At 36.3% G+C, this 23,244-nt stretch overlaps 1 protein-coding gene across 4 annotated transcripts; it reads left to right on the forward strand.

Annotated features, from left to right (window-relative positions):
* The first annotated feature begins 5,335 nt into the window (after positions 1 to 5,335).
* LOC127814263 (uncharacterized) lies at positions 5,336 to 22,356 on the forward strand. Of its 4 annotated transcripts, none has more exons than XM_052355662.1 (4): positions 5,336 to 5,575; positions 6,572 to 6,714; positions 7,930 to 8,144; positions 8,842 to 9,279. In XM_052355662.1, the coding sequence occupies exons 2-4, from the start codon at positions 6,625 to 6,627 to the stop codon at positions 9,146 to 9,148; spliced, it is 612 nt and encodes a 203-aa protein (XP_052211622.1). In that variant the 5' UTR covers positions 5,336 to 5,575; positions 6,572 to 6,624; the 3' UTR covers positions 9,149 to 9,279. The 4 variants fall into 4 exon arrangements, with proteins under 4 accessions (XP_052211622.1, XP_052211625.1, XP_052211624.1 ...); XM_052355665.1 differs by lacking the exon at positions 8,842 to 9,279 and adding an exon at positions 21,155 to 22,356 and having other exon boundaries at positions 5,338 to 5,575; positions 6,600 to 6,714; XM_052355664.1 differs by lacking the exon at positions 8,842 to 9,279 and adding an exon at positions 10,448 to 10,668 and having other exon boundaries at positions 5,339 to 5,575; positions 6,600 to 6,714.
* Positions 22,357 to 23,244: the final 888 nt, after the last annotated feature.

Here is a 23,244-nt window from a genome sequence, read left to right on the forward strand (position 1 = left end):
CTAAATTTATTAGTTTTAAATTATACAAGAAAACTGATGTGACACTACCTAAAATTACAAGTATACCCCTACGCGTTAATGGCCTTGTTCGCCACATAGATTGCCCGAGAGGCTGACATGTGGCAAGTCAACAATCTGGTGCGGAGTCCGAAAGATCCAAATCGGTCCTCATCAGATATAAAAAGCTCTACAACTCTCACAGTTATTACAATCCGCATTTACTCTACTAATTTGAGCGTCGGAGTCCACCCCGGGAGACCCTAGCCCCGCCACTCCGTTATCTTGCAGGTTCTATGACTGAGGTTCGACGTCACTAAGTCCGAGGTTCTATTCCCGAGGTCCAGTTGCAGAGGTGGCACGTGGTGGTCGGTCCCAAAAACCATCATCATTTGGCGCCCATCGTGGGGCCCGACGTCCAGACTCGTCAGCCTCTTCTTTTCCTACCTCGCGCTTCGGACTTCAACTCCTCACCTCGGACCTCGGTCTTTCCACAAGTATCACACGACTTTCGCTCCTGGCCATAACTACCTACATGGCTCCCCGAATGGATGTGACTCGAAGCCAAGCTGGGGCTAATCTAGAGGCCCCACCGCAATGGGAGAATCCACCATCTCTGGCCAATCCAATGCCGGAAGATCGACTCACCAGGCTGGAGAATCAGGTCCAACAGCTAACAGAGTTGTTGACTGGTTACTTACACTAGAATGAACAACATCGTCCGCACATGCCCTCTCAGCGGGCGGAGCACCAGTCGCCTCCTCTTACTCGGGAGCCTCGTCAATCCCACCATTTGGGTCAGGAAATCTACCCCTCTAAGGCGGCAGGATCTACTTCTTCCCCCTCATGAGAAGGATAGACTTCTCAATAAAGGCAATTGCGTTTCCTAGAGAGGCAAGTCTAGGAACTCAAAAAAGGAAAGGAAGAGCTGCCTCACCTCGGCTCTAACTAACCCTTGAGCAAGGGCATCATGTCGGAGGTTCCACCAGAAAGGTTTCGTATCCCATCCATCAAGCTCTATGATGGGAGCACAGACCCCTATGGTTATGTAGAACTTTTCTCCTCTCATATGCTGGTGCAATCGGGGTCCGACGCGATGTGGTGCCGGGCATTTTCGGCTACTTTGGGAGGTCATGCCCGGACTTAGTACTCCTGCCTTCCCCATCGTTCCATCAACAGCTGGGAAGAGCTGAAGACCTGTTTCCTATCCCATTACGCTCCCTTGAAGCGCCATCGGAAGTCTTCCATAACTCTGGTGAACATCAAGCAAAATCAGGGTGAATCTATAAGAGATTTCGTGGCTAGGTTCAATGAGGAGGCGTTGAGCATTGACGAGTTTGATCAGCGGATCGCAATGGTGGCTCTCCAGAATAGCTTGAGGGCTGGACCATTCACTCAGTCCTTAGGTAAGACTCCACCTCGTACTTTCACAAAAGCCCTTACACGAGCTAACAAGTACATCAACGCTGAAGAGGTGATGAAGGTGAAACGGGCTAAACAACCGGACAAGAAAGAAAGAGAAAAGGAAAAGAAAATGCCAATGATGGAACATAAGACATACTATCGCCCCTCTCGAACCCAGGATCGCCTGGGCTTTGGGGGTGCCCATGGCAGACCGGTGAGTTATACTCCCCTCAACGCTAATCGAGCAGAGATTTTACTGGCATTAGAGGATAAGTATTATCTGCGGCGTCCTCCACCGCTGAGGTCTCCACCCAACACTCGAAGAAAAATGAAGTATTGTCATTTCCATCGCGACCATGGTCATGTTACAGAGGATTGCATCTAGTTAAAAGAATAGATTCATGAGCTTATCAACCAGGGTTACCTCCGAGATTTCGTTGGCCAAGAAGGCGTGAGTTCGGGTAGAGTTGAGTCCAAGTCAGATAATAGGAGAAGGTCTCCTACTCGGGATCGCTTCCAAGAGTGAAGTTGGACACCGTCCCGAAGAGAAGAAAAACAGCCCGCTGGGGATGGATAAGCTCCGAGACCTATCGTAAATCCGAAAAGCCGCATTACTATGTACTATAACCAATGAGTCCACGTTAGGAGTTTCATGCCATGAGATCTTGTATTGCGACGGTTCGACGTGAGCCATCCTCGAGGCGCAAATAAACTAACTCCGAATTGGGAAGGACCGTACCGGGTGATAGAATCCTTAAGTCCAGGGGGCATATCGACTAGAAGACATGGAAAGTAAGTCCTTGAAGCATACCTGGAATGTCCAAAACTTAAGGAAGTTTTTTCAATGAGAAGGGGAATTCCTCGAACCTCTTTGTACTCTTTTTTTTTACGACTAATGGCAAGACTTCGAATTCTCTCCATCTAATAGCAATCTCACGAAGGCCAACACTTCGCCAATGAAAAATCCAAGGGTTACGAGCCCTAGGCCGTCCCCAAATGTGGACTAATGGGCCACGGAAAAACTCATCCAAGGGTCATGAGCCCTAGGCCGTCCCCAGATATGGACTAATGGCCAAGGAAAACTTCTAGCCCAACACCCTCCTCCATAAGGGAGTTGCTAAAATCCGAGGGTCACGAGCCCTACGCCGTCCCCAGAGGTGGACTAATGGCCAAGGAAAACTTCTAGCCCAACACCCTCCTCCGTGAGGGAATGGCTAAAATTTGAGGGTCACGAGCCCTAGGCCGTTCACAAGCCGAATGTGGACTAAGGACCACGGAAAAACTCATCAAAGGGTCACGAGCCCTAGGTCGTCCCCAAAGGTGGACTAATGGCAAAAAAAAACTCTAGCCCAACACCCTCCTCCACGAGGGAGTGGCTAAAATCCAAAGGTCACGAGCCCTAGGCCGTCCACAAGCCGAAGATGGACTAATGGCCAGAAGAAACTCAATGCTCTCCTCGGCGAGGAAGTGACGAAAATCCAAGGGTCAAGTGCCCTAGGTTGTCCACAAGCCAAAGATGGACTAATGGCTGGAAGAAACTGAACACCCTCTTTCGCGTGGGAATGGCGATAATCCAAGAGTCAAGTGCCCTAGGCCGTCCACAAGCCAAAGATGGACTAATGGCCGGAAGAAACTCAACACCCTCCTTCGCGTGAAAATGGTGACAATCCAAGAGTCAAGAGCTCTAGGCCATCCCCAAGACGAAGGTGGACTAATGGTTAGAAAGAAATCAATACCCTCGTGGAAGTAGCTAAAGTCCAAGGGTCAAGAGCCCTAGACCGTTCTCAAATTAAAGAAATGTAGAAGTAAAACCACAGCTGAGCATAAGTCAAATGGAGCTCAATAGGCACGACCTACCTTGGGAAATCTCAAGCCACGCCTGCAGTAAAAAATCCAAAAGAAACAGGTTAGTTTAAGGCTTATCTTGTTGTTTTTTACAAAAAAAAAATATATATATATATATATATTAAAAAAAAAACACAAGCAACAAATAAAAAAGTAAGGAAGGGGGCAAGAGCCCCAAGGGTCGGCCATGGTTAACCCAATATATCTATATATGTATATATATTTATATATTAAAAAAAAAAAGCAAGCAAGCAGGAAGGGGCCTCCCAGAGGGAGGTTGGCCATGGCCGATTCGGCCAGGGCCGAGCTTCCCAGCCCTGGCCGACCTCGACCAAGCCGAGCGCTTAGAGAGGGAAAAATTAATCTCAAAAAATTGAGAGATTGGCGATCTCATACTTAAAAACACTCATGTGCATTTCGAGAAAATCTATAGTCAAATAGCCATAAAAATTAAGCTACTCCTCAACCCAGCGTGATTCTCAGCTTAACTCAAGGAGTGGGGGTAAGTGATGTGACACTACCTAAAATTACAAGTATACCCCTACGCGTTAATAGCCTTGCTCGCCACATGGATTGCCCGAGAGGCTGACACGTGGCAAGTCAACAATCTGGTGCGGAGTCCGAAAGATCCAAGCCGGTCCTCATCAGGTATAAAAAGCTCTACAGCTCTCACAGTTATTACAATCCGCATTTATTCTACTAATTTGAGCGTCGGAGTCCACCCCGGGGGACCCTAGCCTCGCCACTTCGTTGTCTTGCAGGTTCTATTACTGAGGTCCGACATCACTAAGTCCGAGGTTATATTCCCGAGATCCAGTTGCAGAGGTGGCACGTGGTGGTCGATCCCAAAAACCATCATCAAAAACCAATAATAGGAGAAAATATGAAAAATAAAACTAAAAATATAAGGTCAAATATCTTTTATATTTATATTTATTAAAAAATTCAATTTTAATTGTAAAAATTTCAAATTACAAATTTTAAAAGATATAAATATTCAAATAGTTACGAACGAATAGAAAATAATATCTCTCGATATAGTTGATTAAGAAGAAATAAATAAATATATTCAAATAGTTAAAAATAAGGTTATAAATTGCACAAATTGCTCATGAATAGCTCGGCATTAATTTGGTAAGAGATCGTTCTGTTTGGTTCATGTTATAAGTGAGTTGAGTTTGAGCTCTAATTTAAAAATGAGTTGAGGTTGAGCAAGACTAATTTCAAATTGATTTAACTCATGAATAAAGCTTGCGAACAGGCTTGTGAAATAATTTTTTTATTATTATTTTAATATTTTGTTATTTACCCTTGTGCTTTTTGTTAAGAATGTTGGTGTTTGTTTGAACAATATTATTATATTTATTTTAAAAATTTATATTGTATTTGTTATATTTTTTGTTAAGTAAAAATAAGTTTTAATAGCTTTAATTTAAAAAAAAATCAGAAGAGATTGAATTCGAATAAATTTTTGAACTTGAGCTCGTTAGAATCCTAACAAGCCAAACTCAAACTAAATAAAATTTGGCTCGATTATAATCGTAATTAGAAAGAAATGATGAAAATTATATATACTCAAAATTTATCTTTATAGAAATAGATAAAAGTGGAGAAATAGAAATAGAAGTGATAAATTTATATGTATATAAACAATTTTAATTAATAAATATATAGTTTATTTGAGAAAGTTTATATTTTTTTATTAAAAAGTTGTTATGTGAAATATCTAATAATAGATGTCAATTAAATATAGACCGTAAAATTTAAAATTTATTTCTATTAATTCAATGTAAATATTTGGTATGATGATAAAATATAATTTACAAAAGATCACAAAGCTCTGCTTGAAATTTGAAAAAATAAACATAATATATGAAGATAAGGATAAGTCAAATAAAAAAAATTAACATATTCCATCTATTAGGATATTATTTAATACGTTATAGTCCAATAATTTATTAATAAATAAGTAAAATTCAATTTAAGTTTAAAAATGCATTAATTAATCGATCAGAAGACTAAAGTCAATGCCAACTCGAAGTCTGAAGATTCGGCAAAAGTTTCGATCTTTTTAACCCATACATAGACTAACCCCAACCATACATACGCTGTACGTATGCATCTGCTCGTGATATCTTTGCCATTGATCTAACAGATTCCCTATTCCTAAGCTACAGATAAATTCAGATTCCACAGGATTCTGCCTTCCGTGCTGCGCTCTCTCTCCCTCTCTCTCTCTCTCTCTCTCTCTCTCTCGTTAATTTTGTTTCTTCTCCTTCAATTCGCTTCTGATTCTGGTACTTGGCCTCGGAACGGTGATCCAAACGACGTACGTATTTTACTCGCGAGTTACTACTCCAGAATTAAGCATGATTTTCTTGCACGGTTGACTGCTTCTTGTTCATTTGATGTTGTGATTCCACTCATTTCGCTCGAAATTCGGTTGTTCTATTGGTTCTGGTTCGATGTTTTTTGGTTGTGAATAGACCCTTTGTGTGTGTGATCAATGTCGTTGATTGATTTTTCGATGGGAGTTCTCTTTTATCAGTTCAATTTTCATTCGGTTTCTTGCAAATTTATGTATTACTTTTCTTTTTGCGGTGGCATCTTTCTACTGTTAGGGTTTGTTGAAAACTGGGAAATTTTGGATTGGTATTGGGCTGTGTTGAATTCAGTAACTAGTTTTGACGTTCTTTCGCTATAAATCTTGTTGAATAACTGTTTCTTCTTATCCAGATTCAATGGTTTGGCTTGGCTCACCTTGACTTAGGATATCAGTTTCTAGTCGCTTATGATTCTCTTTAGGGCTTCTTGGAATTAGCGACTCTGAATCACTTAGTTCGATCCGGGGCCTAAGGGATGGACCTTCTTGTCTTTATTCTTGGGTCTGAGCAAGATTAACCCCGGGGCGAGTTTAGGGCTAGCCTATGATGACGATTGACGACTTAGGCATTAATGGAATCCTAATTTTTGATGGATTTTATTTGGTTTGAGGCTGGCATATTACCACTTACCCCGTTCACATGATCTTATTGATTTTGTGGACGAGTTCCCCTGGTAATTCACATATTATATGTTTTAGAGTCTATATAATAAGATTGGGGTGTGCATATGGACATGAAAATAAATATGAACAAGTCAATTATATGGACACTTGTTGAGCACATGAAAATAGAATCAAAATTGTATTTTACTATATTTTTGATAAAAAGTTTAATAATGTTAAAGTCTTTATATGCTTCTCCTTGCTTATTTGCCTTTTGTTTGCTTCTTTTCTTTTCTTTTCTTTTTTTTTTTTTCTTTTTTTGCTTTTTTCTTTATGTAGCCTTCAATTTTGAATGGTTTAATTGCAGACCACCTTAAGACAGAGTAGACGCAATGGCAGTTTCCATCAAACAGATGGCGTTGATTGTAGCAACTTTCGGTGTCTTATCCTTCATATTTGGAGTTATAGCTGAAAACAAGAAGGTTATTTTCTACTCTAAACAAGTGATAAACCAATTGAGAGATTTTGGTTCTTACTACAAGTATTTGCTATCAGCATCTTTATAAGAACGTAATCACTTACTTTGTTACTGCATTCAATTCTGACCTGAAAGAATTAGTGATATGGCCGCTGGTTAAAAATTATTTATATAATCGTGATATAAATCACAACATTCTTTGAGAGGGCATTTGAAGATAAAACCTCTGTAGATTTGCATATACTTGCACGTGACGATAAAAATTGATAGATAGTGTCAGAACAGTTTGGTTTATCTCTGCATAATAAAGCATAAAACTTCTTGCTATTTGCTGTTGGCAATTTGATGTTTGACCAATTACCTGCTAAACAAGTGTCGCGATTGAATTCATTCCTTCATCAACTGACTTTAACCAGGGATTTGCCTTTCATTCATTTGTGGTATTGTCGAAGTTCCTTCATATCCCGTTTGCTAAATTGATTTACTTTCTTTTTGTCATTGATGTTACAACCTCCTCCGAAGCATGCATGCCAAGGAATGGATGGGTGTTTTTTTAACAATTATTTTGGGTTGGAATACTTTTGAAAGTTTTATTTATTTATTTATATTTGTTGATTCTGCAGTATTCAAAAGGGATAACCTGTGCAGGTTACTGTGCATAGAGATGCCCAGAATGTTTAGTGGTGCTTTATTGCCTGTGCTGCCCAACTATTTTGGAGGATAATTAGTTAATAATCTTATTTCATTAACAGATCTATATCACTAATTTCATGCAAGGTTTGTCAATATGACAAGTTGCCAGCTTTTGCTTGGCATTCATGAGATTTCCATTCACCAAAATTTCAGATTATTGAACTGGGTTTGATGAAATATCTATTCTAGAATATGTAGATAATCATCATTTATTACTTTAAAATATTGAGCAGATGCGTAGTATCTGTTCTCTCTGCTTCCACTCTCATAAGTAGATAGATGGGGAGCTTTTTTCTATGTTTTTTATTTGCTTTTGGTGGGGTTACATTGGGTGCATGATAGGTTCTTTTGAATTGTATATCATTCCTGTATCAAGTTGGACTACAAAATACAAATTACACAAATGCTGATATATCTGTTCTTTATGTAAATAGAGAAGGAAAATTAAACAGCAACAGTTTTTGTTAATATCCTGAATTTTAATGTCTTAATTTGTTTGTATCTTGTTTGTTCATGACTTTTTCAGCCTGCATCTGGAACTCCAATTACAGGAAAAGGGGTGGTCATATGCAAGTATCCATCTGACCCCACTGTTGTCTTGGGGTATCTGTCCGTTTCCTTTCTCGCTGCCACAACCGCGAGTGGATACCTGTCTTTGTTTTATCCTTACAAGGGGCAGTCTGTTCCACAGGCTGCATTGTTCCGAAGCAATACTTTCCTTGTGTTCTTCAATCTTGCCATGTGAGTACTTATTTACTTGTTCTTTTATCAACTGTCTATCTTGTTTAGCCCTTTGAGTTTCAATTTCTCAATTTTGATAGTATACAATTTATGCCTTTTCTACTCTGTCAATCATGTGTACAAAGTAGGTTATGTTGATGTCATCCTCTGCGTATTCACTGTATTGGTGGATACGTTCCTTCTTGTCCATCTCCTTATAGATGAAACAAACACCCAAGACATTTTTACTAAATTTTACTAAAATATTTGTAAGAAATGTTGTAACATCAGATAACATGTTATTTCTTCTTGATTGATGGTCTTGATGATTTTTCAGTTATTCAACTGCATATGTTAGGTCTAGGGAAAAGATGGATCAAATTTGAATCCTATCAAGGGTATGCTATGAAGATGCTTTTTAACTATCCACTGATTGTCTTAAGACAACAGGTGGTCCAGAAAGGCAGTTTCTGAACATGATGTTTGAAGTTGAGACTTTGTTTCTTCTATTATTTCTTACCTACTTGCTCGCTCTTAGAAAGATACGGGAAAAAAAAAAGAAAAAAGAAAGAAAGAAAAGAAAGGGAGAGAAAGGCAGAGTCTGAAAATGGTAGGGCGTTATTTTTCTTTACTTAGAAGTTGCACGTTGTGTCGTTTTGTCATTTCGTCCCCCTTTCCCTTGATGTCGCGGTTGACCTCTGTTATGGTGAAATCACAGGGGGCTTGCCGGATTGGCAGCAACATTTTTGTTGTGGCCTACAGTAACCGAACAACTTCACATTGCACGCAACGTTCACCACAATCAGCAAACAGAGTGCCCAACTGCCAAGACCGGTCTCCTTGGAGGTGGCGCCTTCCTATCCCTAGACGCATCGCTCTTCTGGTTGATTGCCTTAATGCTAGCCAACAACGCCCGAGAAGACTATTTTGAGGAGGTAAAATCAGCTAGCAAAGTCGAAGATGCCCATGTTATTTCGACTGACTGTGATGAGGGGGATGGAGCTTTAAAGCAGAGTGGTGCCTAAACTGTGCCTGGAAACACTGCATATCATTAGTTCATATGGAATTTATAAACATTGTCAAATAATGGAAGCAACATAACTCCATGGTAAATATTGCTCTCAAGCATTTGTTTTATATCAACTCTTCTTTTATAGAGTTTTTTTTTTTAACAAATATTTGGCCTTTGAGCTTTCTAGCATCTCCTCCCCTAGAAGGCTTTCATATAATATTTGATTAACATATAATATTTTATAATATTCAATGTCAAAAAAAGAAAATGGGGTATATTTTGTAATTTAAAAAACTAAAAGATATTAACTAGTGCTTTTTACAATTTTTAACAAAATTAAAGGAGTGTCATTATTACTTAATTGATGCCTTAATTGATCCAATAATTTGTTTCCTTAGATAGTCGATTGAAAACAAATACTGAAAGGAATATTTTTCTTGTATTTTAGACAAACACGTTTTGACAAAGAGCTAATTTTAATGATTGGCTTAGAAATTTAAAATTAATTTTAAATATGAAGAAAATCACATATGCCTTAAGTCAATCACCTTTTATGGAACTTTCCTAAGGGTCCAGTGAGGAGGAGCGTGTGGTTTGAGAGGAGAAGCATGACCATGATTTTAGAGCTAGAATTATATGCTTGTCTCTATGACCAATGAGCTTAAATATGAAGGAATTGTATAGAGAGCAAAGTATGACCGCCCAATATGAGATATCAAAGCGGTTGTTCCAGTCCAAGATGTCGAAGGGTGCAGATATGGGAGATCATGTGCTAACCATGATAGATTTGATCAATCAGTTGGACGCACTAAATTTTCACATGGACATAGATCTTTAGATCGATTTGATCCTGCAGTCACTCCCTGAGTCATTCTCCAAATTCATAATGAATTTTAATATGAACAAGATCTTATGCACGTTTCTGAAACTACTCAACATGTTGAGGATAACTCAGGCCTAGCTAACGGGGAAGGGCAAAGAAGGAGTTCTTGCCATTGCCTCTGCTTTTAAATCTTCCGAGAGAAGTTTCTTTAAGAAGAATAAGAAGTTGGTGGGACCCATGAAGGAGATCTCCAAGGGGAAGTCTAAAGCCAAGTTATCCAAGGAAAAATGTTTTCATTATGGGCATGAGGGGCATTGGAAGATGAACTGTCCAGAGATTCAGCAAGGCTTTAGAGGCAAGTGAAGCGAAACTCAGGGGGCAGATACTTCTTCCTTGCTTGTGATTGAGATAATCAATTATATAAGTTGTTCTCCTGTTACTTGGATTTTGGATTCTAGTGCATCATCTCACATATGTGTTTGCATGCAGGATCTACAAACAAGTAAACTGCTTCAGAAGCGTGGAATCGTCCTCAAAGTAAGGAATGGAGCATTTATTGATCCATTAGCTATAGAGACTTCTTATGTTACTTTATCAACCAAGCATGTATTGAAACTAAAAGACTGTTTATACGTACAAGAAACTATTCGAAATGTTGTTTCAATTCCTAAACTTGTTGCTGAAAATTATGAATTTTCATTTTTCAACAATATGTGTTATATTTGTTTTGAAAATGAATGTGTTGGAATGGGTACATTGGTCAACAGTCTTTATGCTTTGAAAATACATAAATCAATGAGAAATGGAAATGTAAGTGTTACAACCACGAGCAACGGGAAGCATTCTCGCTGTGTCGGTGTAAATCATAAGCATTTATGGCACCTCAAGCTCAGTCATATCAATGAGAGAGGGATTAGCGAGTTAGCCAAACGTGGATTTATTGATCCAATGAGTTTGGAACTCGGGCCGACTCGCAAGTCTTGTCTACTTTTGAAATGGCTAACCTACCTTTTGTTAGACAAAGTGGGAAGACTGATGAATTGCTAGGGTTGATACACAATGATGTTTGTGGGTTGTTCTTTGTATTGGGCAGAAATGATTACTCCTACTTCATAACCGTTATCGATAACCTCTCGAGGTATGATTATGTGTATTTGATGAAGTACAAGTCCGAGACCCTTGAAAAGTTCAAAGAGTTCAAGGTAAAAGTAGAAAACTAGATTGGAAAGAGTATTAAGATACTCCAATCGAATCGGGGTAGGGAATACTTGAGTACGGAGTTTGGTGACTACCTCAAGTCTTGTAATATAATTTCTCAATTGACACCTCATATCACACCGTTATTAAATGGGGTTTCTAAGCGTAGGAATCGTACCTTGTTGGACATGGTGCATTTGATGATCGCTTATACAGATCTGCTTGTCTTCTTGTGGGGTTATGCACTCATGACTACAATTTATCTCTTGAATATGACTTTAACTAACTCTGTCGAGACGATGCCATATGAGATATGGTACAACAAAACTTCTAGTCTTAAGCTTGTTAAAGTCTGAGGTTGTTTGGATTTTGTGAAAAAGCTTAAAATAGATAAGTTCGAGATCTACTATGATAAAGGTAGATTTGTGGGGTATCCACTCCATTGTAAGGGGTACCAGTTATTTTCCAAGCAATCACAGTGTTTTGATCAACCGAGATTTTATATTCTTAGAGAAAAAAAATTCTTTAGGAAGGTGGTGTCGGGAGGAAATTATATTTGGAAGAGGTGTCTTCCGAGTCACAGTTCCAACCTAGTCAGGAGGATAAGCCATTCGGTCAATCAAATGTCATCCTTGAGACACTTCGTAGGTCAAGTAGAGTATCTCATCCTCCAGAATGATATGGATTTAGTACTGAGTTGATGTAGGAAGTGTTCATGTATGAAGATGGTGATCTAGTGATTAATCTTACCACCTATGAGCAGGCGATATCTGATATCGATTCTAAGAAGTGGTTGGAGGCTATGCTGACAAAAATAGAATCTATCATTCCAACCATGTCTCTGGTGGATCCACTTGAGAGAATTGTTCTCATAGGTTATAAATGGATCTATAAGAGAAAGATCGGTATTGATAGGAAGGTGCAAACCTTCAAAGCGCGAATGGTGGCAAAAGGGTATCACTGACGTCAAAGAATTGACTATGAAGATATTTGCTCAAGTCCATCAAGGTGATGCTAGCTATTGCTGCACATTATGATTATCAGATCTAGCAGATGAATGTTAAGACGAAGTTCCTAAATGGTTATCTTGAGGAAAATATATTCATGGAACAACCGTAGAGATTCCAATCAGCTAATCCTAATCAGGTATGCCAGCTAAAGATGTCCATTTATGGTCTCAAGCAGTTATCACGTTCTTAGAATATTCATTTTCATTTTAAGATCAAAGAGTTTAGTTTCATAAAGAATCCGGATGAGCCTGTATATACAAGAAGGTAAATAGGAGTGTGAGAGCCTATCTTATCTTATATGTGGATGACATTCTCCTTATAGGGAATGATGTTGGCATGTTGATGTCAATTAAGGTTTGATTATCCAGTAAATTCTCCATAAAAGATTTGGGAGAGGTGACCTATATCTTAGGAATTTGCGTTTATAGAGACAAAGCGAAGAGATTGATAAATCTTTCCCAAAGTCTATACATAGATAAGATGCGAAAGAACTCCAAAAAAAGGCTAATACTCGTTCAATATAGAGTTCTACTCTTTAGGAGAATGTCTCCACAAACTCTAGGGGAGAGGCAGCGCATAGAGAAAGTTCCTTATGCTTTGGCGGTGGGAAGCTTTATGTACTCTATGCTATGTACGAGGCTTGATATCACATATGTAGTAAGCATTACCAACATATATCGATCTGACCTAGTTGAGGAGCATTGGGTAGCCATGAAACATTTTTTGAAATACCTGCAAAGGATTAGGGATATGGTTTTGGCCTATGGAGGAAGTTATTTTTGTGTAGATAGGTTCACGGATTTAGACTTTTAATTTGATGTGGATGATAGGAAATCTACATTTGGGTTTATTTTTGTCTTAATAGTGGAATAGTTAGTTGGAAATGTTCCAAGCAATATATAATTGCGAATTCCACCACAAAGACAAAATATGTTGTGACATGTGATGTTGCAAAGTAAGTTATTTGGATGAGAAAGTTCATTTCTAAATTGAAAGTGGTTCCATCCGTTGAGTTGATGATACCTTTGTATTGTGACAACAGTGAGGCTATTGCAGAGGTTAAGGAACCCAAGTCTTACTAGAAATCTAGGCACATTGAGTGCCGCTTCTATCTTATTCAAGAAATTATAGCACGTGGAAACATACAACTGTGGAAGGTAGCGTCATCAGAAAATGTCGCTAACTCACTGACTAAAGCTTTGACACAGGTACAATTAGATCACCATCTTCAAAATATGAGTATTAGATACCATGCGATGATTTAGTAGTTGTTGCTTATAAATTAACATTAATGCAAGTGAGAGTTTATTAGTAATAGTGCCCTAATTACTAGATTTACACTTCATAAGATGTGAGTGAGTAGTATTTTTTTATGTATTTTTGATATTAATAAAATGTCATACTTTCATTCATATTATTCATCTTGCTGATTAGCGGTTAATTTTGTAAAATTTTATTATAATTATACCCTTATTTTAATCTTAAAATTGGGTTTAATTGAAAATTTTGTGATTATATGAAAGTTTATATGAAAAATGAAGATTAAATCAACATCGGGGCATATTCAAAGATTTAAAAATAAATAATAATAATAATAATAATAATAATAAGAAGAAGAAGAAGAAGAAGAATAAAGGGGATTCTCGAAAGGAGTAAAAGCGCTAGGTCTGAAAGATTTTATAGGCTACAATAGGGGTTGGGATGAAGCAGTGAGTGCCTGGGGAGGATGGGCCGCTTTAGTGAATAGAGAATGGGTTGGAGAAGAAGAACGAGCGCATAGTAGGCATCGCACAACACTTTTAATTTATGTTCTTCCATTTGATTTCTGTTAAATTTCTAGCATTGTTCTTCTTTTAATTTCTGTTATTATGTTTTATTCTGTCTTCAGTTTCTTCTTTCATTTCGTGTTATTTCAATTAAAGAACTCTAATTCTGTTTAATTTTAAGCATTTAGACTTAGTAGTTTATTTTTCATAAATTAATTTCTATCTATTTTAATACTTCAATTTATATTCTGTATTTTTAATTTTGATATTTTAAATTCTAACATTTAATTTCTGTATTTTAATTATTGTCATTTAATTTCCAACACCAAAATATCTGTAATTTTTATTTGTCATTTAAATACTACATATTTATTTTTCCCGCACTTTAATTTTCTATATTAAATAATAAAGATGTGTGACTAATAATTCTCGAGCCAAGGTGATCAATCATTCCCAAGTTTAAGTGTATTATATATATATATTTCGATTTATGATGATTGCTTAAATTAGATTCGGCATGTCATGTATGTCGGTTACTAAAATTATAACCATCATCGTCCCGAAATGTAATCAATAGCAAAGATCTTAAAATTAATTTAACCTAATGATGTGATTTTTTGTGAGTCTTACAAAATATTTGGATTGACATTAAAATTGTCTTGACGTGAGACATTTTATTTTCAATACCAATTTGATTAAATTTTTTAAAATTAATTAATTGGTTTAATTGCCAACACACTTCGGTTTAATTTCTGCACTTTTGTTTTATTTGCATAAATAAGTGAATTACCCTGGCAACCTAATTCGTATCGCAACTTTTATTTTCATATTAAAAAGATCTCTCAGTGAATCGACCTGGACTTCCATCTAGTAAATAAATTTGTACTGCAACGCACACTCGTACACTGGCTAATATAAACGCTCTTCGCTTGCATGTTTGAATTTTTTTCTTTATTTGTTTGTGTATTTGTTTAATTAATTGCACATAGTTAAGTGCCGTCACTCGCCTTTATGAATGAGTCCCTAGATTTCCTTATAAATGTTCTATTCTTAAATAGTTAAGATTGTGTGACATGGATCTCTAGTTCAGGGATTTTCAAAGGTATTTTCGATTCATAGATTTATCATAAAGGAAATATAATTTATCGATTAATGGATCGGCACATAGGCTACTACCATTGTTAGCATGTGATACTAATGGGGATGGAATGTTGAGTCACACGATACATTGCATGAGATGCATATAGTAAACATGTGGGCAGGTATTGGTAGAACATTTACTAAATGTGGCACATGTGACAGATCACATAGTTTGGAAGATTAATGACATGTTGTTGGCTCTTGATTGTGTATCTGGTCCTTAGACCAGAAGCAACGAAGTTGTCTTATGTGTAATATCCTAGTATTTTGAGAATAAAGATAATTAATTTTTATTGCATTTAATATATTTTTGCCATCCATTAGAGATTATAATTGAGAAAACTAATGGGCTAAGTTGAAAAAAAAAAAAAAGGTTAAATAAATGGACTTAGAGTTAATGGAGTAACTTGGAAAAAAGAAAGGCTAAGCAATGGGTTTAGAGTTAGTGGGCTAAGTTAGAAAGGCTAAGTAAATGGGCTTAGAATTAGTAAGCCAAGGAAGTGGGCTTAAAATTAATGAACTAAATAAAAGAATAATATATTCAAAAGAATATTTAATAGAAAATAATTAAGGTAACAAAATAATTAAAGATAATGAGTGAAATAACTGAGAAATGTGAGAGACAAAATAAGATGTGACAAAATAATACTGGATGAAATAATTGAAAAATGTGGGAAACAAAATAGAGTGTGGATAAATAATTAAAGATTATAAGTGAGGTTTAGTGGAAAATAATTAAGAAATGTGACAAAATAATTAAAGATGATGGGTGAAATAATTGAGAAATGTGGGAGATAAAGTAGAGTGTGGACAAATAATCAAAGATAATGAGTGAAATAATTGAGAAATGTGGGAGACAAAGTAGGGTGTAGATAAATAATTAAACATTATGAGTGAGATTTAGTGGAAAATATTTAAGAAATGTGACAAATTAATTAAAGATGATGAGTGAAATAATTGAGAAATGTGGGAGATAAAGTAGGGTGACAAATAATCAAAGATAATGGGTGAAATAATTTAAAAATATGGGAGACAAAATAGGGTGTGGATAAATAATTAAATATTATGAATGAGATTTAGTGAAAAATAATTAAAAAATATGACAAAATAATTAAATATAGTGAGTCATTACAATTATACTAAAATTAATTCAACCTCTATAAATAGAGAAACTTGAAAGGTTGGAGGATTTGAATTAGAAAGAGAAATGTTGTAAGAAATAAAGATTTGAGAGTAAGAGAGAGATTTGAAAAAAGAGAAAGAAAGAATATAAAAAAATAGCAAAAATTTCTAGAAAAATCCTATAGGCTAGGTTTAGTAGTTCGTGCGAAAATTTGTGGCAAAAGGCATTGTTGGATGCACAAACCGAGACTTCGTCACAATATAGAAGAATACCGAATCGCTCTGCGGGAAGGTGAGTTATCTTTGAAAATTTCTTCAAAATTCCAAAAAATATTAGAATGAGATTTTAGAATTTTTTATGATGAATTTGGAAGAGAAATGTATGATTGGTATTTATTATGGATTTTTGAGGCAATAGATGCTTGAAAATCAAAGAGAAAATGAGAAATAAATAGAACATAGATTCTGAAAATTATGAAAAAATTTCTTGGACTTAGGAATATTGTTTTTAGAATTATTGTGAAGAGAAATAGAGAAAACTTTATGAGAAAGTATTTATTCCGTAATCTTGAGAAAATAATAGGACGAAATGAGAGAAATTAGGAAAATTAGAAAAAAATTAGAAATCTGATTTTCTTAAATAATTATGATGCCCGGGGTACGTCAAGATTCATAATTGAGTATGATTGGAAGTCCGACACAAATTTTGAGACAAAATTATGCTAGGGGCAAAATTATCTTTTTGCAAGGTAAGTGCTACTTCCCAACTATATTTAGTTTTATGAAAAGGCTTGGCCTATAAGTGATTTTCCCAAAACCCAATTTTATGTAAATGGTTTTATCATGTTTCCATGTCTTGATGTGAATATGCTCATATAAATTGCATTTACATGTATTGATGATGCGATATACATATGAACACGATTATATTATTGATCATGCATCGTATAAGGGTTTGAGAGTACGGGCCAAGACCGTTGCTCTACCAAGGGTGCACCCATACACCTCGGCCTGGTAAGGAGGCTGTGAAAATAAGGAGTAGCAATAAAGTACAGTCAGCTCAAACCAAAAGGAAATGGAAAAGAACATTTTGCATTTTATATTCATGCACGAAATATGTTTATTGTTCCCTTAGATGATTCATCATCTAACTTGGGCTTTACCCCTAGAATATTCAAACGTTCCAGATGGAGATTGTAGCAGAAACGATGATGAATGAGGCATGAAATGGCACTTAACGAAGTGCATGGTGAATTGTATGATGAGTTGAATGTATGTTATGTAGTCCATGAGTTTAAGTTATACTATTTTGAATTCTAAACGTTTTGAGGAATGAAGATATATAGTCTCATTTATAGTTAGTGATGATGTATAACCTTAATCAGGGTTAATATTAGTTGAGAACTTATGTTATGTATTAAGTCATGTTGAGAAATTTATGTCCCCGTAATGTAAGAACTGATTTATGATTAATGTTAAGATATTAGGTTCGATTCTAACTTCCGCAATTTAATGTTTATGATGATTCTCTTTCAAGATAAATGTATGGAGATTTTGGGATAAATATGAGGAATGATATGATTGAGCTTTAAGTTTGAAATAAAAAAATTTATTGTCCCCAAATTGTCCCAAGTTATGACGCACACAAGAAAACAGGGCGTTACGGTTGGCATTGGTGTCAGGAATTTGCCATTGAGCGAAACCATCCGGTGTAAAAGATGGGGATGTTTTCTATGTGGTCTCTGTGTAATGGTGTATGGAGGCAAATGCTTGCTGATGGAATCAATTAACCTCCATTGAATGGGGCGAATATCCTATGTGGTCTCTATTAGTGGTAATTGGAAATCCCATAACCATGGTGAGTATGCGATTGGAAAGAGTTCCAATGCCGAAAGAGTTCCGATATGCTACCTCCATCACACCGTACTAGATCTAACATAGTTACTGAGTTCCGTGAGTTTAATCAGTCAATGGCTCTCACTCGATCGAGATGTTAGTCAGTGAAAGGACTATAATGCATGGTAATCGAAGAGTCTTAATAGGTTTATTCGAAATTGAGACTTCATTTCCATTAGAATCGTCTTGAGTCTTGACTAGAGAATATTCAGGATCTTTCAATGTGCTCTAGGGATTTGGAGAGATCCTCTCAGTCAGTCGAATAGGTTTGGCTAGCGTCAAGAAGTTGACGTGTCCCGATTGCTAGATAATTGTGAACTTAAAACATCACATGGATATTGTTGTTTCCTAACAATAATAATTAAATTTATTTGTCTTGGGATCAACCAAAGTAGAGTTCTTCACCATGGCAAAGGGTTCAAGATGCCATGGGCGAGGTCAAATGAATCTGGAACAGGTTAGGGTTGAAACCCGATAAGGCAAGGACCCAAATAGGTCTTTGGGGAGTTAGTAGGAAAGGGCCCGATGGGTCTTCGAGAAAAGGGGCTTCCAATCCCTCAAGTGAGCTAGGTTGGAACTTAGCATGTGGTCACAAATGAAAGTCAAATAGGCACGCGAGAAACTCCCTCACGTAGGCCCTTCGATGCTTAAGTCAGACAATGATCTGAGAGAAATGTCCAAATATATGTTCAATGCCATAGGGATAATGCAAGTGTATGTATATGATCAACATCCCAATGAGGTATTCATGTTATGTTCAAGTTCTACGATGGGTTCTACAGAGTGACGGTCGAATGGCTTGAAATAGTTGGGACAATAGTCTGAGGGAGAATCCGAACGAGCTTTTAGCAAAAACGTTTGAGAGTCCAATGAGATCCGTTTGTCCCAAAAACGTATATTTGCCTTCGAGGATGTGCCTATTTATAGGCAAAATGGTGGGACCCACGATTGAGCCAGGAGGCTTTTCTGGGAAGACCCATTGGATAAGGCCAGAGGGCATGGATAAGTCTCTGAGGTGAGGCACTCTGATGGCTATCTTCGGGTGGCCCTGAAGAAGTTTCGAGCCACTAGATGGCTTCGATCCGGGAGACCCCAAAATGTGTTCTTGGACTTGGGCGAAAATTACGCATGCTAGGCCAATCCCAGAGGACCCATCAGGGGTTCAGGAGACTCTCATCCCAGAGACTTTCTAGGGGACAATGAACTCAAAAATTGCTTGGCAACTTAGGAGAATTTCCACAATAACAACTTTCCACTCTTGTCTTAGACTGGAAGGCAAAAGGAAGAGTAAAATAAAAGTTGGTGCCTGATGGCATGACCCGTTGATTAACAAAAGAAAAAGACTTGCAAGATTGTAATCGAACTGAGCTAAGTCGAGTTTTACTCTAATCAATCTTGGCTCACCAATAACTCATCTAGTATGTTAAATAAGGTCATGACAGTAGAGGTGGAGGCGATAACGTCAATGGTAAAGGGGACGGGTGGTGGAAGCAACACAAATTCAACCTAAGGTTAGAATATGCTTCATGAATCAACAAATGGAGAAGAAATTAGTAGATTTAGGATTAAACTAGAACCAAGTGTAAAGAAGGAAAAATTTTGTCCCCAAACTCGTCTCTAAAGTATCTTCAATTAAAAAATAATCTTTTGAATAGAGGTACAAAAAAAATCATCTCTAGTAAAAAATAATATTAAAAATATTCATAAACTTGTTCATGAGTTTTGTTCGCGATTTTGTTTACAAGCTTGTGTTATGAATTTGTTTGCGACTTAAATCAAATCGAGTTTTGACTTACTCAAAATTTTCTCATTATAACATAAGCTGAACATGAATGATCTCTTACCAAATTAAATATTAAGTTACTCCCAAGTGATTCGACTCATTTTACATCACAGGACTTGACACCTTGGTACCATGCCTTAAGAAAGTCTAAGTGTGCGAGCGAGACCATAATTTGGGAAAAAGGGTGTGGATTTAAAGAGGCGTTTAGTATAGGAGAAGTTTTTAGATTTCTAGAAATATTAAGTTGGAAATCTACATCCTCATATTTGGTATAACTTTTTTAAAAAAAAATCATGAGAAAATAACATTTCAATGATTTATTTTTAATTAACTTTCTCACAAATTTTTTTATGGGAGTTAAAAATCTTGGATTTTCATGAATTAAGAAAAGTTTTTAACAAATAACAACTGAATGCTTTGTATATAATTTTTTTAGAAATAATTAAAGTAGATATTCATAGAAATATATACACACTTATATATATACATAATGTGGGAAAAAAAATAACATTTTTTGACTTTTTAAAGAAGTTATGAGTCTCAATATTTATATATTAGAAGAAATTTATTATTTTTAGATAAAAAATTAAATAAAGGCAATTTTTGAAAAATAACATAGATTCCCATTAATATTGCATTTAAACTGACCATAAGAATGTACAAATTCTTAAAAAAAAATACCTTAACATTTTTAAAAAAAATTAATACTAATCAAACATAAAATTATATAAATATAAAAATTCTCAAAAATCTAAAATCTTCTCCTTTACCAAAAACTCAAAAAGCTCCCTAAAATAAAGGCAAGGGTTTAAGAATTAAGAAGATATTGGTGAGGACATGCAAAAGAACGTTTTCCCTTATGCCCACTGCACTATCCACTCTCCACAATCTCTTCCTTAAATAGCTCTCATTTCACCTACGCAAATAGTGACCGAAAGCTTCCTAGTGACAGACGGTAAGCCTTCCGACGATCGTCTCTATTTTTCTTGTTTATGTATTTGTACATGCATATGAATAAGGGGAACCGACTTTTTAATGTTATATCTGTTCAGATCTGACTGTTGGATTGTTTGATTTTCGGATATGTGGCTCACTGATTTTCAGATATGTGGCTCACTGGTCAAGGGGCGTCCGTTGGGGAAACTTGATTTTCAAATATGTGCCCAGCGACCGGCGACGCTTTTATAGAAACTTGAGTTTTGACTGAGAAAATTAAATTTTTTTATCTGTTAAAATCCAGCTGTTGGATCACTCTCATTTCTGGATATGTGAATGAACACAGCAAATGGAGTCAGATGACTGGTCCCGATTATCGGAATCACTAGCCAGCGGCGACCGGCGACAATGAGCAGTCTGAAGATTGATTTTTAGATATATGTACATCGGCCCGTTGGATCATTTTCATTTTTGGTTATGCTAGTCATCACGATTGAGGGAATCCGGTGGTGGGTTCCGATTATCGGAACCATCGTTGGCAGCGACCGGTGGCCGATAGTGTCGTCCGGCACTGAAACTGCCTTTTTACTTCACACTTGCTAAGGGCTGTTTGGTTGCACCATAATACAGTTTTGGGTTTGGGCTTAAATATATTATCTTGGAAAACTGGATTGGGCCTTTGTCTTTTAAAATGAGATAGGCCTTTAGTTTCTAAAATTATGAATTGACCCTTAGATTTCTAAAAATGATAAAATTGACCCTTAAATTCGAATCTAAGAAAGTGGGTTGGCCTATGTTGGTAGGGTCCAATGGACTAGGGTAGAACCCAACTCAGTTGGGTAGGATCCAAGCTGGTTGTGGCAGCCCCTGGGATAGCGTAAGTTGGCTTTGTCCAGATTCAATGGTTTGGCTTGCCCGTTTTGATTGCCCCAAATATCTTGGTTGTGTTTGGTTAAGCTGATTTTGACTTAGGATATCAGTTTCTAGTCGCTTAAAGGTTCTCCTAAGGCCTTCTTGGAATTAGTGAGTGATTCATGAATCACTTACTTGATTGGGGGCCTAAGGGATGGACCTTGGCTTGATTCTTGGAACTAAGCAAGATTAACCCCGAGGCATGTTTTAGTCTGGCCTATGATGACGACTTAGGCATTAATGGAATCCTGATTTTTTATGGATTTTATTTGGTTTGAGGCTGGCATATTGCCACTTACCCCATTCACATGATCTTATTGATTTTGTGGACAAGTTCCCCTGGTAATTCAAAAATAATGTGTTTTGAGTATATATCATAAGACTGTGGTGTATTTATATATATGTATATGATTATACATATGAAGAAGTCAAGTATATGTGTTGGACGAGGAAGAGAAATTCAAATTTGAAGATAGTTAACTGAATGGATAAGGCTTTAGTCTTGTAGTTTAAATATTGTAAACTTGTATTTTAAAGTTTAAATTAGTATCTATAATTTAGGAGATAGAATATTCTAATATTTAGGAGATAACATATCTTATCTCATCTCCTACTACTGACATGATAAGCAGTGGTTGAGCCACATATAATCAAGGGTGGGCAGTTGCCCACCCTGGATTTTTATTTTTATTTTAATTAATTAAAAATTAATTATTAAAAAATATATTAATAATTATTTAAAAGTCATATATATGTATATATAATATATATATATATATAATATGTTAAAGAATCTTCTCACATAAGCTTTAGTTTGATATTTGTCAAAGAGAAAAAGTAGGGAACATTTTCCCATAAAAAATTTTTAGGAAGAAAATAAATTGTCAGATATGTGATTGGGGTGATGGCTTGCAATTGCCGTCCTTATTCTGCTCCTTCTTCAGACTTCATCTTCTTCATTTGTCTCATCAGACAACAACACTTCTTGCCTTTTTCTTAGTTTCAGATAGTAACAGCACCAACACCAGCACGAGAGGAATGCTCCACTCCATCTGATTTTCTCATCAATCGCCCACTACTACTTCAAAGGTTAGATAATAATTTATTATAAATAATATATATATATATTTGTATACTTATTTGTATAATTTATTTGTATGGTTATATATATGTCGTGTTAGATCAGAGCAAGCTTGTAAGCCAAAATATTTTTTTTAATATACTGTAAGAAAATAAAATACTTAAAAATTTAAACAAAAAATAAAAAATGAGCAGGTTTGACTATAGCGTTGAGTTATCTGGTCTGGTCATTGTGTTTGTGTGCGTTTTACTTAAAACTCGTGTGGTTCTGATTAGTTTCTTTCAAGTGATTCTCTAATTCAGTCGTTTCGCATCATCAACCACCACCACTGCTACCAGGTATGACTATAACTATTTATAATTTATTATAGATAGATAGTTATATGCATATAGAATGTTTAGTCAAACTCCTGTTAACTTGTGTTTTTCTATATTCATTGCTAT

The sequence above is a fragment of the Diospyros lotus genome, chromosome 12 (genome assembly GCF_014633365.1).
Source record: "Diospyros lotus cultivar Yz01 chromosome 12, ASM1463336v1, whole genome shotgun sequence".
In the NCBI taxonomy this organism is placed as follows: Eukaryota; Viridiplantae; Streptophyta; class Magnoliopsida; order Ericales; family Ebenaceae; genus Diospyros; species Diospyros lotus.

Coding starts and splice junctions, on each gene's coding strand:
- LOC127814263 (XM_052355662.1), top strand. CDS start 6,625: ATGGCAGTTTCCATCAAACAGATGGCGTTGATTGTAGCAACTTTCGGT. Junction 6,715..7,929: donor TTATAGCTGAAAACAAGAAG/GTTATTTTCTAC, acceptor TGACTTTTTCAG/CCTGCATCTGGAACTCCAAT. Junction 8,145..8,841: donor GTGTTCTTCAATCTTGCCAT/GTGAGTACTTAT, acceptor GTGAAATCACAG/GGGGCTTGCCGGATTGGCAG.